The sequence below is a fragment of the Pipra filicauda genome, unplaced genomic scaffold (genome assembly GCF_003945595.2).
Source record: "Pipra filicauda isolate LSUMZ 115617 unplaced genomic scaffold, ASM394559v2 scaffold47_size6085603_pilon, whole genome shotgun sequence".
NCBI lineage: Eukaryota > Metazoa > Chordata > Aves > Passeriformes > Pipridae > Pipra > Pipra filicauda.
In genome coordinates this window covers 443,267-459,828 of record NW_024104620.1, presented here as the reverse complement: position 1 = coordinate 459,828, position 16,562 = coordinate 443,267, and the positions used below count along the sequence as shown (strand labels likewise).

The 16,562-nt window shown below is 38.7% G+C and overlaps 1 protein-coding gene across 1 annotated transcript in view; it reads left to right on the top strand.

The window, feature by feature from the left end:
- TMEM163 (transmembrane protein 163) overlaps positions 1–16,562 on the top strand; it is a 93,183-nt gene that overhangs the window by 66,058 nt on the left and 10,563 nt on the right. The window contains exon 5 of the mRNA XM_027748942.2: positions 7,143–7,239. Within this exon, the coding sequence (XP_027604743.1) occupies positions 7,143–7,239 (97 nt within the window). The remainder of the gene's footprint in view (positions 1–7,142; positions 7,240–16,562) is intronic.

The following is a 16,562-nucleotide window of genomic DNA, read 5'->3' as shown; positions in this document are numbered from 1 at the left end:
AGAGGTTTCCTTGGTGGGTTTATTCAGAGATTAAATCCTGTATCCATCATAAAACTGATTTGCTCAGCTTTGCTGAAAAAGCTCACATTAGTCCTGGGTTTAGAGCTCATATTGCTCTCAGTGGCCTGCAGCTCATTTTAATGTGAAGTTACAGTAATACTGCAAAGTAATATTTTTAACGTTATCTCTTCATTCCAGTGGTGAAAACAGCCTGTAGAGATTTTAGCATTTCCTTTTCTGTGGACCATTAGGAGCCATTAGCACTGAAAGATTTTGACAGAACATGCAGAGTTAAAGATTTTGTGAATAAAAATTAATAGGATCACAGGATAATCCAGGTTGCAGAGGCCCTCAGGAGGTCTCTAGTGCAGGCTCTTACCCAGAGCAGACTCAGCTGTGAGATCAGAAGAGGTTACTCAGAACTTTATCCAGTCAGGTCTTGAGAACTTCCAAGGATGGAGACTCCACAACCTCTCTGGGAAACTGTTCCACTATTTCCAGGGTGGAAACCCCATTTCTCTTAGGAAGATATATAATGTAAGATTCTTAACAATCATGGAAATACAGAATTAAAATAGAGTAAACTGGTTCTAGTAGGGTAATGAGAATATATGTAGAAATTAGAAGTATTATCTTTTCTTTACAGTATTGTGGCTGCCAGAGAATTGGATGAGGAACTGAACCATGTTTAGATGGCAGCTTTGCAAATGTGACAATAGAGTTTCTACCTCAAGAATATTAAGACAAATGCTAGTGGTTTATATAATGATTTTTTCTCAGTTCTCTCTGTCATGTTTACTTCTGTAGCTCAGCTGAAGTTATTAAAATGTTTTCAGTGAATAAGGTAAGAAATCTTGATACAAGAAAGAATTTTCCACAGTGAGATCAGTCAGTCACTCGAACAACCTCCCCATAGATGTGGTAGATCATGGGATGCAATTGGTAAGGGTGCTAGAGAATCTCATCTAGACTCCCTTTTCCTTGAAAGGCTGGACCAGATGATTTTTGGAGGTCCCTTCCAACCTGGGCTGTTCTATTATTCTGCAAGCCTCTTCATATTGGTAAAAGTAGTAAAAACCCAAATAACTCATCTAATCAAAAAAGGGTAAGTAGTCTGAGATACTGCAGTGAATAAAAATGGTGGGAGAATAGCCCAGTATTTGACAAGAAGATTAGGCTTCTAATATTGCATTTTAGTTGTACCATATGTTAACAAAAGTGGGAAGTAATTAGACTGCTACTGACAAACTTGTTTTATTCCACATGATGTCATCACGTTTCAGGGACTATCTCAATGAACTTGAAGTGTGGTGGTAAAACAAGGTCCAGATGTAACAGACAAACTACCAAGTGCATGAGGTCCTTTTTCCTCCCCACTGCCCCAAAACAACTGTCTCCATGAGCTGCTAAGAGAAAGTTAACACATTTTTGCAGATTGCATTCACATGCATCACTAATCTTTTCTGAATCCTTAATTCTGTTGCACCACCTTTGCTGCATGTGAGGGCAGATTAACTTGAGAGGAGCAATTACCAAGAGCTTCATTACAAACTGGTGTTGGTGTTGTGGTGCTGTATTCCATTTGCCACAAAGACAGGAGGAAGATAATTAAGAAGGGAAACCTCTTGCGTTTGTATTTTAAAGCAGTCGGTTGGTATGAGGAAAACTCTGTTACCAATCACCCTTATGTAGCTTACCCCAGATATTTTTTGAGGTAGTATATAGCAGAGCTTGTTACTCAGCATGTATTTGTAATTTCACTACTATTACATATATAGGGTTTTTTAATAAAATGTTACGAAACAAGTAGCTGAGAATCTAAATCTGCAGTCTCACTTCAAGCTGACTGCTGCTTACATGGAAGAGCAGTCTCTTCGGCTGGAAGGGCCAATTCATGTAAAGGGTATTTAGTGCTTGGCAAGAGCCATGCTAGAGGTAAAATTCCTTCATTACATTGAAGATTAATCACCACAGAAATCTGAGCGAGATTAATCTTTGTTTCTATGATGAAAATATTACAGACTTTTAGTCTTATCACTCCCTGCAGGGAATCATAACAATTAATTGCAAAATATAAGATAGAATTAAGGCTAAATCCATGAATTATAAGGCTGTTTTGCTCCATCTGCTAGATGCAAATGAATTGAATAATTTGACATACTCTCCTTAGGAAATTAATTCTGTGATAAAAAGAGGAAAAAAAAAGTTAACTTACTAATAGCAGCTTGAAAACTGACAGTTTGTGGAGGTGGAAATCCCTGAATCTCAGTACTTTTCTAGCTACCTGCTGAAAAGCCATTAACTTATGCAAAGTGACAAATTTTTGATTAAGGGAAAGACCATCAGGTGCTCACAGTGATTGATTTCCTTTTCTGATTTAGTTATGAGTTGTGAGAATTTGTCATCAAAATGAAGACTTATGTTTATTAGAGCTCCATACAGCGAATATGTTATGGAAAAGATGAGATGGCAGCTGTATGTCATGTAATGCAGCTACATTGATCTTGTTTTGATTGATGTGAGTGCAAATATCCAGGACTGATGTAATACAAAATGGATATTTATAGGGTTGTATAAATATAAACGAGTTGTATGTGGGTTGTAATACTGCTTTCAGAAGAATGTCGTGGAAATTTCCAGGATGTAGCACACCCAGAACCAAGCTTTAGTTTTTAGGATTTATACATGTCTGAATTCCTCTAGGAGTGAACTGGCAGTACTCAAAGCTCAAAAGCTGTGTAAAGTTTTTGACAGTTTTGAGAGTGTAAATAATTTCATTCACAATGCCTGAGGCTGCAGTACAACTAATTTAACAGTGTGTTTCATCTGTGACAAAGTAATACTGAAAAGTTGACAAAATTGATGAGTTAATTTTTAATACAATGAATTGTACTTTATATTATCTCATGGATTTGCAGATAGAAATACAATATCAAAAACACGTCAAGAAGTATCTTTGGCAGATCATGATCTGCTACTGACACCCAGCAAACTAAAGAAGATATGGTAGTTTCACTGTTAAATTTGTAATATTGAATTCTCTTTACTGACAATGTAATGATGTAATTTTAATTACTCTTACCTTCCACGTGTCATTGCTCTAATAAAAAAAAATGTGGAAGTTTGAGTTTTAGTTGACTTAAAAGTTGATTGTTGCTTGGATATCAGAGAGATGCTCTCACCTTTTTGTTTCTGAATTAGTCTGTTATTCTTTAAAATATACTACATCCTGAAAGATTCCAGAAAGCTCATTTCTTCTGAAAATCAAACAATGCTTTTCCATTATGTTTTAAAATGTTTTGACCAAACTCTCTCCGTTCATTTTTCTTTTTAGAAGTAATATATTACGTGGCACTGAGGGAGAATTCGGATTCGCACTTTCTTCATTAGGTCTTTCCTGCTGCCCGTCAAACCTGTAGCAATCAATTATTTTGCATTGTAGATCAATTATAACTGTAATGATTTAGTAAATATTTAGTGGGAAGTTCTTACACTAACTCAGGTAGAAATGGGTGTAAAATAAGTACAGGATCTTCAACAGGTGCTGGAGGTTTAAGGGGTACAGGTGGCATAGGATACCTGGAGATCTGTCCATCTTGTTGGGTTGCTGAAAAAAGTACCCTCCTCATGTCTTAGCAAGAACATACCAATATTCTGGAATATGAGGGCATTAGGTGGAGCCCCAGCTACTCCAGAGTGTCTGAATTGCTGACAGTCATCATGGAGAACCTGGAGACTGAGGAGCATTTACTACACCACGGCAATTACAAGTCAGGAATATCTTTAAAATCAGTCAAACCTCACTGTATAACTCCTCTCATTAATTTTTATGGGTACTTCTGAGTTGACTTGAACCTGTTTAGAAATGGCAGTTGGCTCATCTAATTTAATTGAATGTTATTAATGAAATTGGATTTGCCAACCACCTTGGCACTAACACCCTTCGTGTGCAGTTGGAAACACTATTTAGTTACCCAGCAGTAATTGTCAGCAGATGGAAGTTACAAGGCTTGCATTAAAAATTTTGCGGTCCAATACCGTGAAAGTAGAGCAAACTTACAATAACCAATTGCAATTTGTTTATTATGTACCACAGTTATTCAGATTAATTTTTGGAGGTTTCTTGTTTTGTAAATTTTTAGTTGAATTTTGTATGATTTGGAGTTAGAAATTATTTTTTTCTGGCAAATAAGATTGAAAGAAGATGCTATGCAGTGTTGTGTTCTAGTGGTTTTGCAGATAAATTGAGACACTCAAGAAGACAAGAAACATACATTTTTGCACTTAAACTACTGTCATTACTCATGAATTTTACATGGCTCTGGATTCCAAAAGCCAGCATATAAAGGGGGAGCTAGGCTTGCTAAATATCATGACTGAATGCTGATTCAAACCTAAGAGTGCATTTCTGTCTACTATTAATAACCTTGTCTTTGTTATTATCATCTTGCTTGTCTTCTTTCTACTTGAGCTATTTCTGGTTAAGTAGGTGTATGGGAATTCTTCAGCCAGAGTAAAACCGGTCTTGAGAATAAGAGAAGCAGATCAAGGTTGCTGAAGTCTTTGTGTATCTGCTGGCATAGGCAAAGATGCAAAATATTTGCTGTTAGGCTTGAGTGGTTGGAGACTTTACAGAGATAACTCCAAACTCTCCAATTTATGTCAGAACTGAATCCAGCCAGTGGCATTCCCCTTAGGGAATGTTCGCCTGTCTTTCTCAGAAGTATGCAGAGAATAAAAGGTAAGTTAAGGGAAGGTGATGGTGCTTTGCTGTCTTCTCTTTCCCATACCCTTGGCATTCAACGACACATACTGCCATAAGGAAGTGTAATCCATAGTTTCCAGCTCACAGGTTTCTGGCTGTGTGGGTTTAAGCCTGCTGGGAGTGATAGAGTACCTTGTCTTTCAGAGTTGCTTTCAGACAAAAATGTCAGCATATTCTCACAGGAAGTATAGGTATCTTATGTCAACCTGTCACTGGCTCAGCAAATGGCCTTAGGCAAGTCAGCCAACTTTTGTGGACCAGTTCTGAGATACTTCACACTTGCATTTGTCCCAGGTAAATGAGCAGAACCTTTAGTATATGATTCTTTACATAAAATAAATAAATAAAAAAACCCATTGTCACAACAAAATCTGTTGTGAAAGATTGTGCAATATAAGCTTCTTCTGTAATGGCAGTGCTAAATATTACAGAAGTAATGCATAAAGATAATTCTGAGAAGTTTGGAGTTTAACAAAAGCAGTTCAAGAGGCTCCAGACAGGTCTCTGCGTTGTGTTACACAGACAGGTCTCCCTCTGCGTTCAGATAGAGTGAAGCTACAAACCTCTTAAAAGAATTTATTGCAGAACAGGGACCTGCTCACAAGTGTGCAATAGAAAATGGAAATTCCACTAATATTTGATTTTAGTCATTCTTTTTGGGAGATGAACTTTTGTCTCATCTGTATGAACATGTAATGGTCATCTCTGGCTGCAGGATTGCAGAGAATCCACTCTATGAGTTTCTTCCTCTGTCACAGACTACGGGCCAGATTTCTGTTCTGTGTTTGAGCCCAGGGGAAGGACTCTGGGGTCAGCAGACTGTCTCAAGCCTTTTCTACCTGCCTTTTACAACAGGTTATGTTTAACAAGAATGAAGATTGTGTTGCAAGTTAGTACAATGGTGTTAAACATCGACCTTAAAATAGGTGTAGCAGAGTTTTCCTATCTGAGTACCTCACCGGCAGTACCACTCTGTTCCTGGGAAGGATGTGAGCCTCTGTGTTGTCTGTACTCCTCTGGAGAAGGGCAGCCCCTTAACTGAGAAGCTGTCTGTAGGACTGTTTGGATTGTCCGCAGTGTGATTTAGTGTCACTTGTGTTGGGGGGTAAAATGACCAGCTCCTCACCTGTGCCACTGCTGCTGCATCCTCTGAGCCAGGCAGGGCAGTGCCAGTTCCACTCCACCCTTGGGATGGAGATTGCTGTGAACATGGCATGTGCTGCCAACCCCCACATGGCCCTGATGGCTGAGCTGGTGAAAATAGTAGTGTGCTACGGGAATAACTATAGCATCAGCTACCTGAGCTACCAGACAGGTACCAACAGATGAATAACAAAGGAAATACAGCTTTTGAAGAAAAAAAATGTACATATAGATATCACTTCTTAACTATTTCATACTTTAAATGTTTAAATTGCTCTTACTGTATATCTGTGGTAACAGATTTTTATACAAAGAACTGTTAGTAAAATGGAGTTACAGATATAGCAACACTGTAATAGAACGGTTATAATTATTGGCGTAGAGGAAACCAAAGCCTTATATGTAGTATTTCACAGCAAAAGGAACACTATCTCAGAGTAGTACTAGTCTGTATGTTTGAACAAAAGCAAGGGTTTTCTTTTTTACTGTGAAGTTCTGGGTATGCATTATGTGCTTTGTAAGTCTCGGTGTGTCTGACCTACCCAAAACTCCATTATTCTCTGCAAAATATTGTCTGTTACTTTATGTTCTCTTCACTAAGCATTTGTTTGCTTTTTTCGTAAGAATGGGTGGTAAGCTCTGCAGAGCAGGAGGAGAGAGTCTAATTCTGCACAGCATCTAATCTGATGAAACTGCCCCTTAATTAGGTATTGGGAGCATCTTGGACAGCCTACAAAGGGAGGCACTTGTTTTTTTTAATATCTGCACTTAAAATATTTTTTTCTTGGAGATTTGGGAAGGAAACAGATGTTTCAGGTTCTGTTGTGCTGCTGACCAGATTTACCAAACGTCTGTCCTGGTTTGGTAAAGAGAATGAAGTTCCCTTGATTATTTCTAATGGGAGATCCTAGCAAAACAAACAAATAAAGATAAACAGATCTCTAGAGGACTGTCTGATAAATCATCAGGAGCAGAAGTGGCAGGTCTTTCTCTCTGAAATATCAGAGAGAAAGAAACATCATCTGGTATGCCCTGTCTTCTCATACATAATCCAAGTTTTAAGAACCAGAGAGGAGCTGGACATTTCATTCTGTTCTTTAATTTAAGTCTCTATTTTTAGCTCCTTAAGACATTTTTTTATTATTAATATTCTGTTACCCTCGGCAGTGGGAGAGTTGGCAGCTTCAAATACCTTCTTAACATTTCTATTTATTTTTGTCTATTTTTTCCCCAGAGCTTGTGTTATTTTGGGTGTCATATTCCTCCTGTCATCTATATGTATTGTGATCAAAGCCATCCACGATCTTGCGAAGAAGGTGCTTCCAGAAGTGGTAAGGTGATTCCTGTTCCTTCAAATGTTCTTTATTCCCTGCCCTGCTAATGAGACTGAGAAATGTCAGTGTCTCCTTTCAGCAGCCCCCCTGAACTCTGCAAAGCTTTAGCAGGTGCATTTTCTGCCTGGCTGCACATACTGGTCCTAGGATTCAAGCAGTATTTTTTCTTATGTGATGGAGTCTAATCTTTATGAGTTTTTTATAGGTTTAACCTCTAATTTTTCTCAGTGTAACCACTTAAAGCTTTTTACATGGGACTGTAAGAGTTCACTTACAGAGGAGGCATCTCTGTGCTTAATGACTGCAGTAGAATTTTATGAGAAGGTTTCCTACTCCAATGGCTTCAGTATTCTATTTTCAGTGTGGAAAAAACATATTTTTGGATTTCATTTTTTTTGTTTTCCAGCTCTTGCCTCCAATTCCAGAGCCATGTACAAGTAGCAGGAATGAAACAGGTGAGGAGAGCATGCTGGGTCAAAGAGCTGGCTTTTTGACTGGCTCACCATGGAGCATCACAAAGGGCTTTTCTCCTACTCTCTGCTTTCTTTTCATTGTGAAAGCCAGCCCCTACCTGGCCTGTAGAGCAGCTCTCCCCAGTGATCTTTCTCTCAGCTCTACTCTGTCCTGTCCTGCTTGCTTTCTTTCAGTACTGGATATTAACTTAGCTGAGCTCTGCTCATCCAAACCAGCTGCTCACTGGGAAAGCCACCTGGCAATGGTTCCACTCCCACAAGATTCTTCCTAATGTGCTTAAACAAAATGAGGCTTCAGTTCAGTTGTTGTAGGCAACCTAACTTGGAGCTTTTGTATTCAGCTCTCATGAAGTTTGGTCCAGTTATGTGTTCAATCTTTGGCATCTAGGGTCACCTTGCCAAGTGCCATTTTCAACATGGCACTAAACAGAAACCTAAACTCCTTCCTTTCAACCAGGAGTTGGAGGCAGAGCTGGAAAAAAAAAAAAAGCCAAAATGGAATTCTATCTTTTTACCTTCTGTTAGCAGGGCAGATGACCTAGTGGATCCTGTGCTCTCATGGAAATTTCCAGGAAGCCGGGCAATTACAGAAACTTATTTTCAGTAGTTTAGTGAAATTTGGGCAAAGATGAGTCACACATAATGAATTGGAGCCAGGTGCATTGTTTGACTGCAACTGATTCATGTTCTTGTTGCATTTGACTTTCCGTCTTTTCCAGTCTTCGTGATTTACTTCCTCCTCAGCTTTGCCAGGACAACAGCACATGTAGTTCACCAGCCTGGTTCTGTCAAAACGATCTGGGTTAGCTTGAACACTTCCAGTAAGCAGTTCTCAAACTCAACCCAAACATTTTGACAGAACTGGGTTAGAGAGTGGGTATGGGTGCCATCGTGCCAGCGAGGCTGAAGGAGAGACAGGTAGGGGTGAGGGGAGACCCTACTGTGATGACCAGCTAAAGGACAACTTCTTAACTTGTCTGTACTCAAATGGTGCATCTGGCTACAGTTTAACTCCTGTTTAGTGAGAAAATGTAATATATAGTGCTGACTCAGGGAAGCAGAAGGGAAAAGGGAGGCTGCAATGATAATTAAAACACCAATTTGGTGAATTTATGGTAGCATGGATCAGATTAATTTGGATGTCTCAATCTACTTCATTATGAGCAAATGCCCTAAGAATTCCAACAAAACAAAACATTTAAAACAACATTTAGAACAAAAATTTAAAACTTGTATCATCTATATCTCACTTTTCCATCATTATGGATTCTGTCTACAGTTTAGGGCTCCATTTCTTACAGGGGAGAAATGTCTCCTATTTGCATTATAAACATTTTCTGTGATTTGCAGGAATATTCTACATCCTCATTTTTAATTTTTTAAATTAAAAAAGTTACAGTAGGAAAAAAAACGCAATCAGAACTACAGAAGGATATCCCTGAAAAGAACATCCCATTGCATTTTCAGTGTCCTGTAAGAATGATTTGTACAGATCCCTTTTTGTCACAGACTGCCTTGGATTCAGTTTGGTGTGCTAAATCCGGGTCGAGTCGGTAAAAGTTCGGGTGGATACTGCTTCCATTTGAAACTGTATCAGAACACTGATAGATAATTCCGTTCCTGTGACTGTGCTCACTCATTTAGGCACTCAAGTGCTATCAACAGTTTGAAAGATGTATCTGGCCAGACACGGACTGTGGATGGCTACTGTAGGGTAAAAGCCACATGAACACACTTAAAGGTTTTTCATACCTTGCAATTTTGCTTGGAAAGTAGGTTGGAGCATGGGATGAAAAGCAGTGGTACTATTGTTCAATGTCTCTTAAATAACATAGCAAGGAATTTAAATTCAAAGTCTTTCAGTACATCTCACTGCAGGAAACTGATTCAGGAGGGGTTGTGTGACAGGTGAAACATCTCTGTGTAAACTAAGAATAACACTGAAAAATGGGAAGGCTGAGAGAACAGCATCACTGCTGCAAGTCACGGCCAGTGGGGTAAAATGCCTGAGGGTTGCCAACATTAAAAATAGTTGGGGGGAAAGGGTGTTGTCCAATAGAAACCTTTCCAGTTGCTCTGGCTGTGCATGAACCTGATGCTGATTTTCTGGTTGCACATTGCTCCCTTAGCTGCTCAGTGTCTCAGCAGAAATGATCATTCTTCCCAGTTGTTCGGGGTTTTGTTTATTGAGTGTATTCCCAGTTAATCTGCAGCTGCCCAGGCAGTATCATTAACATCTGAGCAGAGTGGAAATCTACTCAAAATAAATCAGTAAGGGAGAGAAGTTTCTGTCTCTACTCCTTTATCCAGGGTGCTATCTTCTGTTTCTTGGACCACTGATGAGCTAACGGCTAATAATAGTAATTTCTGTAATACCTTACCATGTAATTTAGCTTTAATGTATGTACATATGTGGATAAATAATAGAGCAGTGTTTTCTGCTAATTTTGCTTAGCAGGGAAGTAACCAGTTCTGCATCAAAATAGTGACCTGAGATATTTTCTGATGGTGATTTCTGTGTCACTGGGATTCCATATTAGCGTGCTATTCTGAGACCAGGAAAGTATCCTTGTGGTGTGAGCAAGGTAGTGTAACTCCACTGGTGTCCCAAACTGGTATAAAACTAGGGGGGAAAGTTCTGCACTAGATTAAAAGGATGTATACTTCAACAAAACCTTCACATGTGAGTCATAGTCGCATGATTTTTTGGGTACAGTTTACATCCTATTGCTCTTTGGTGAAGCGAAGGTCATTGAAGATGTGGGTACTTTGTAAAGGATCCTGTGAAATTTTAGCCATGTGACTTCAACTTCAAGAGAGATAATGTGGCTAAAACCCAACTGGAAAATGGTGTTCAGATGCTGAACACAAAGCTGGTACTGTCAGCCTTGCAGATGGAGCTCGTTTGGAATGCATTGCTCTGTTTGTGGGGGAGTCAAGATTAACCTAATGATAATAATGCAGAGCAACATGACTGACTGCATCATTCTCAAAACTATAATGTCCCTTTTTACATCTTAATTTGTGGTAAACTTCAGCAACTTTGTCATAATTTCTCTGAGTTCATTTTAATTTGAGTAAGTTTTGGAGAAAATAGTATGATATGGTCAAGTTTAATTTAAGCAAATAAACAGACTGACCAATTAAGTATCTGCTTGCTAATTGGAAGTAACTATGATTAAAACCCTAAAAGCCTTGTCAGTGACTTCTGAATAATTAGAGGAAGTTTGCTGTATTTCTTGTTGTGTATGAGATACATCATTTTTGTATCTGTTGGTTCTTAATACGCATGTTACAAAAAAGATATTTTCTTGGAAAGAATTTAGGAATTCTTTAATGCAGAGATTCTGTTGTCCTTAAACTGGATCTTGGAAGGGTTGCTTTCATGAAAATACTAGCAGTAAGAAAGAATATAAAAATCACATGACTAAGAAATAATTTGAAATACTCTTCCAGATGTTTTGAGCTTATGTGGGCATTTAGAAACATGAGTCTTCAGTATTGTTGTCATTTCACATGATGATTTCTGCTGCAGGTCTGGTGATCCTCAGCAGAATTCAGAGAACCAAGAAGAGAATGACAGGTTTACACATTAATGACATTTCCAGCTCGACTACATCATCCTGGAAGGGTCTTAAATGTCCACAGATTCTTGTTAGACTGCAGAGAGGTGCTGCTTAATTTACGGGGCAGGAGCTCAGGTTCAGCTCAGTCAGACATTTTCCAGTCACATATTTGAATTCTCTTTTATCCCACGCTGAATGTAATTTTGCTGAAACCCTGTGAATGACAATACTCCTGATCTGCACTGGCAGAGACGAGAGGACAATTAGAGCTCCTGACTTTCTGCATTTCTCAGTGCTGCTCCTGCCTTTCATTTCTGCTCTGTGTTTGTTTTACCTCTTCCTCTGTGTTAAGTAAAAATAAACAATAGGTAGCGTTATGTCACAACACAAGCTTTCAGCACAGGCAATGTTTTTTGTAATTATTTTGAATGCTTCAAAGCCTTGGGAAACACAGAAATGGTGTATTTTTCCTTTTGGTTTCCTTGTTTGATGTGGCAGGGCCTATGATACAGCCTGTAAGGCAGGATAAGAATGACTAGATAGATTAATTAGTTTGAAAGAACTTGGGTAAGTTTAATGACAAGTGTTTGACTCCTGGGAGTGTGTGTGTTTTCTCTAAGCAACAGCAACTGTGGCCATACTGGGTCAGGCCCATCTTTGGTCTTCATTTACTTTCTTCATACCTTTCTTTTTAGTTTTATCTCCATTGTACACGAGGAAGCCTGAAGAGCCCACAGAATTCCAAGTATAGGGGTCACCAGGGATTTTTGCAATATGTTCATTTTTGCAAATTACTGTTGAGCATTGAATTGATATTTTTAGAGAACTTTAACTGTAGATTTCATCTCCTGCAGTTAACAGCAAGTTCAGAAATTGTCATTATTAGATAAACTTTTGGGTTTCCCTGTGCACAGAATTTATATTTGTATTATGATTAAAAAGAAGCCTGCCCTGAAAACTGGTATTCTGTGTCAGGAGAGTTGGCCAGAGAATTAATTACACACTAACTATATAACTCTGTATTTGTATTAATTATGCATTTCTTACTGTCATGGGGAAAAGTTCGTTTTCAAGTAATTGAGATATATATTAATCCTCAGGGTTTAAAATAAATCCCCTTGTCCTGGTCTTTTCAGTATTTGTGATGTAGAGCAGTGTTCTCCAACAATGATCCATAGAATTGTGTATGTTTTTAAATGAGTTAACTTGCAGGGTTGATGATAAGGTAGATAGAGGAGTAATATTGGAACTAAAGAGATCTATTTGTCCAAAAATCTGGAAACTGCCAATACTGAAAATATTCAGTGAGAAGTGGAATGGATTTTTTTTCTCATACATCTTTGATGATTTGGACATTGCTTTTTGTGAGCATTGAAAATACAAATTATGAGTCTCTGTTTTTTGGACAGAGGAGTAAATGATGAGAATAAAGTTTTCATGTCAGTTCCAGAGGGGATTTATCTTTTAAGTAACCTCAGCTTGAATTCGAAGAGAAGCTTCATTATCCTCTGATGGCAATTTGTGTGTGGGTGTGTATGTAGAGGCAGTTTCTGCCCTACATCAACACATACATGCAAGTCACTTTATCAAGCTGTGGCCTCCATTCTCACTTGCCTGAAAATATTTTTAATTAAAGCTTTCTCGTTTTGTGAATTTAGAGATGTGATGATATTTTCCACTTGTCTCGGAACATGTTGGTTTTGAAGGAAATCTTGCTGTTTCTCTCCTGTTCTTACCCTATCACTGGGATGCTGAGGTATTTGGGTAAGATTTCTTGTAGAAAGTAGGGGTATATGTGCTGTATAGAGCCCATACAGTGCCCCCAACCATTCCCAGAATTTTTAAGTGACACTGTCCTAGACTTTCTCTGCATGTACTGTAGAGTGGATCTGCCCAAACACTATGTGAGTGTTTGCAATGAGAATAGCTGTGGATGTGCTATTGTACACCTGGAAAACTCAAAAAAAATCGAAAGATCACGAAATCCAAAGAAAACAAATTTTTTGCAGAAGGGAGAGATGTGTCAATAATGTGTGAGAACCTTACAAATTCCACTTCTTTCTGTGTTTTTGCCCTATTTTTTATATAGCTGGGAATCTTTGTTCTTTAAGGGTCTGCTTTAATATGCTGCAGTTGTTTCAGTTTCTTATCATTGATCCCTAAGGAAATATTTTTCACTGATCAGATCTTTGTCTTTTTTTTTTTTTTTCCTCTCCCTGTCTCTCTCTTTTTTCCTTTGTTCCTATTACACTTGCTGGAATAAGTGCTAAAACAAGTAGGCCAGCTGCTCTTCTTTCTGAAGTGTTTGGAATTGAAATTTCTGATAATTTTAGCTGTTGTTCAATACACCTGACTTACAAAGCTAATCAGTATTTGACATTGGAATAGAAGCCCCTCATTCTGTTTACCCTTCCAGTTAATTTTAAATGAATATTTCTCAGATCACATAATTTAAGATTTTTTTTCCCGGCAACGTTGAGTGTTGAACCCAAAATAGAATCACTTCTTGTTGACTCAAATAATTTAATAAGGTTTGCTTTCTCCTAGATTCAGGATATTTCCCCTATTGTTACTTGCAGCATTTGTTCTCCAACCCATGTTGTCCGTAATAAGATAATTCCCACTAGGGAAAGGAATTACCATTCCTTTATTGATGTTTCAGAGAGCTGTATCCACAGCCAATGCTGTCCCTGAGGATTTGGTACACACACATTTCACTACAAATGAGGAGGAATAGTGATATTCACACTCCCAATGACATCACACTTGGATTTCTATGTAAATTTTAGTGATTTTTTGACATTTTGCTAATACATTGAGAAAGGAGTCTCAAACTCAAATGGAGCACAGATTTTGAGCATTGTTTTGTGTCTGCATTTACTATTGTTAGTGCTTGTCATCTCCATGATCAAAAAACCTTTATCATTTGCCCCTTTACCCTCATCATGCCATTACTAGATAATCTTCAACAGTACAAATATAAGTTAAGTGTGAATGATGTGCTTTATTTTTACTATTGCCACAAAGAATCTGTAGACCTTTCCTTGTTCCTTAAAGAAGGCTCAAAAAGCCCAACCCAGCCACACTGAGAATGGCTGTTTTAATTTCACCTGGGGTTGTAAATCAATATCCATTTACTATTCAGTTACTGCTTGCATTTCCCTGGGTAATAGTATAACACATGTAATGTCAATGCAGCTTGGCATTTGTCCTCATTAGTATGGCAAAGGACACTTTTTTGCAAGAGTAAGCAAGCATCATGCCATATTTGTGACATTTCCTGCAGAACAAAGAAGGAAAAATATAATCAGTTTGTGTACAAAAGACATGCAGCCCATCTGATGTGATGCCTCCAATGTTTTTATAAATGAAACCACTTGAAAAATTAGGCCATATGTTACACTATCATGATATTGATTACAGTTGAAATGGGGAGGTAGGGGTGGCACAGTGTAGCTTTGTGAGTTCTAATTCATTTACTAATTTAATAGTTTAAAATAAACCCATCATAAATGTATAAATACATTTAATGATGCCAACAACTGAATTATAGGTCAATAGCAATATAAAAAAATACTTGTCATTACATACACATATGTCCTTGTACATACTTGCCTATACATTTCTAATCTCTTATATATAATTTATTGCTTACCATTTCAAATCAAAGTGCCATATACATTAATTATACGGTAGAATCCTGCTTTACAATTGTTACCTGTTCTGTATAGTTTGGAGTTTGGTCTAAAATACACGTGCTTCTTGCAGGTTGTTGGGAATGTTGTGGATGCTAGAACTAATGAGTAAGCCAGGGTTAGGAAAAACATAACAACTTCACTCTTTGTTCAGGTGAATTTTGGAAAGCCTTACTGTCAGATTTTACCTCAGAGTGATAACGAAGAAAAGCTGATGACTGCTCGCTACTTGGTAGGTGATGTGAAATGCATTGCTGGTCTCAGTTCCCTACTCATGAGAAAAATGTCAGTCTCCCTAGGGAGACTCTTCTGAGAGAGGGCAAATACCATTTGAAATTATGTTTCATAACCGTTTGCTGCTAAAACAATGTGGATGAATCCTGGGAAGACAGGAAGCACAAGTGATGTTAAAGGTTCACGCAGACCCTTTGCAGGAGTCCTGAGGTCGCCTATGAGAGCTCTCTGGAGCTCACAGTCCCTCGGCTCCCGGCCTCGGTGCCATCCCAGGGCATTCAGCACACCCTGTCTGTGTTATCTGTCTCTTGAAAAAACATTCTGTGCTGGGGAATTGCTTTGTCACACCAAAGAAATAAGTTTAAACATTCACAAGACTTTTTTTTTTTGTACTAATAATAGATCTTTGTATCTCCATGTGAAGAGACTGTCTCCTGCGTGAGTCAGAGACTGGGCTGTTGGTTTGTTTTCTGACAGTGGAGTGCAATTAAAACTCCTATTCCTTTTGAAGTTCAACAGTGAGCGAGACCCTCCAGCTTCCCAGGAGCTCCCTTTAGACTGATTGCATAAACTATTTATTGCTTGGGAGAAAGTGTGATAGAGATTTGGACTTTTTTTTTTTTTTTTTAAAGTGTTTGTATTAGAAATATCTCTGTTACTGTCTGTATTGTAACAATACTTCAGGGGAAGAAGAGGGAAGCCAGTCCTTTTTGACTAAGTAACATGTTCTTCAGAGGGACTTTTAGTGATCCTACAGCCAGTGTGCCCAGATGACACGACAGCTGCTAAGGGACCTGGAGGAGAGGGAGGGAGTGGGAAGCATGTGAAGGTAGGGATGGGGAGCAGGGTGGGAGCAGAACCTGATGGGCACTGGGGAGGATGGTGACTGGTCACCTGGACTGAAGAAGGGTCATTGTTGGGATCTGTGAGACAGATGGTGAGTTGCAGAGATGGGCAAAATTAATATTTAACAACACAAACTCAGCTCAGTTTGGGCCAGCCAGGACTTTGCTCCAGCCAACAGCATCTGTATCATTCCAGAAATATGTCCCTGCTTCCTCAGCCAGGATGAGTGAGGCTCAGCAGAGGAGAGGTGAAGTATAATGAGACACCAGATTTTCTGGGAAGAGAAAAATTGGCATAAAGAAGGTGGTACAAGAATTCCCAACTCCTGCAGGAGTGAGGAAGAACCAGGCCTTTGGCTGGTTCACAGAGGAAGCTTGAGGAGAAGGCAGGGGAGTGGAAGGAAAACTGCACTGTTGGAGGTGGGCAAAACAGCTTGTTTTGGGATTGCACTAAAATGAGCAACTGAGGAAGGACAGAGAGGAGGGTCACACATAGATTTTAATTGT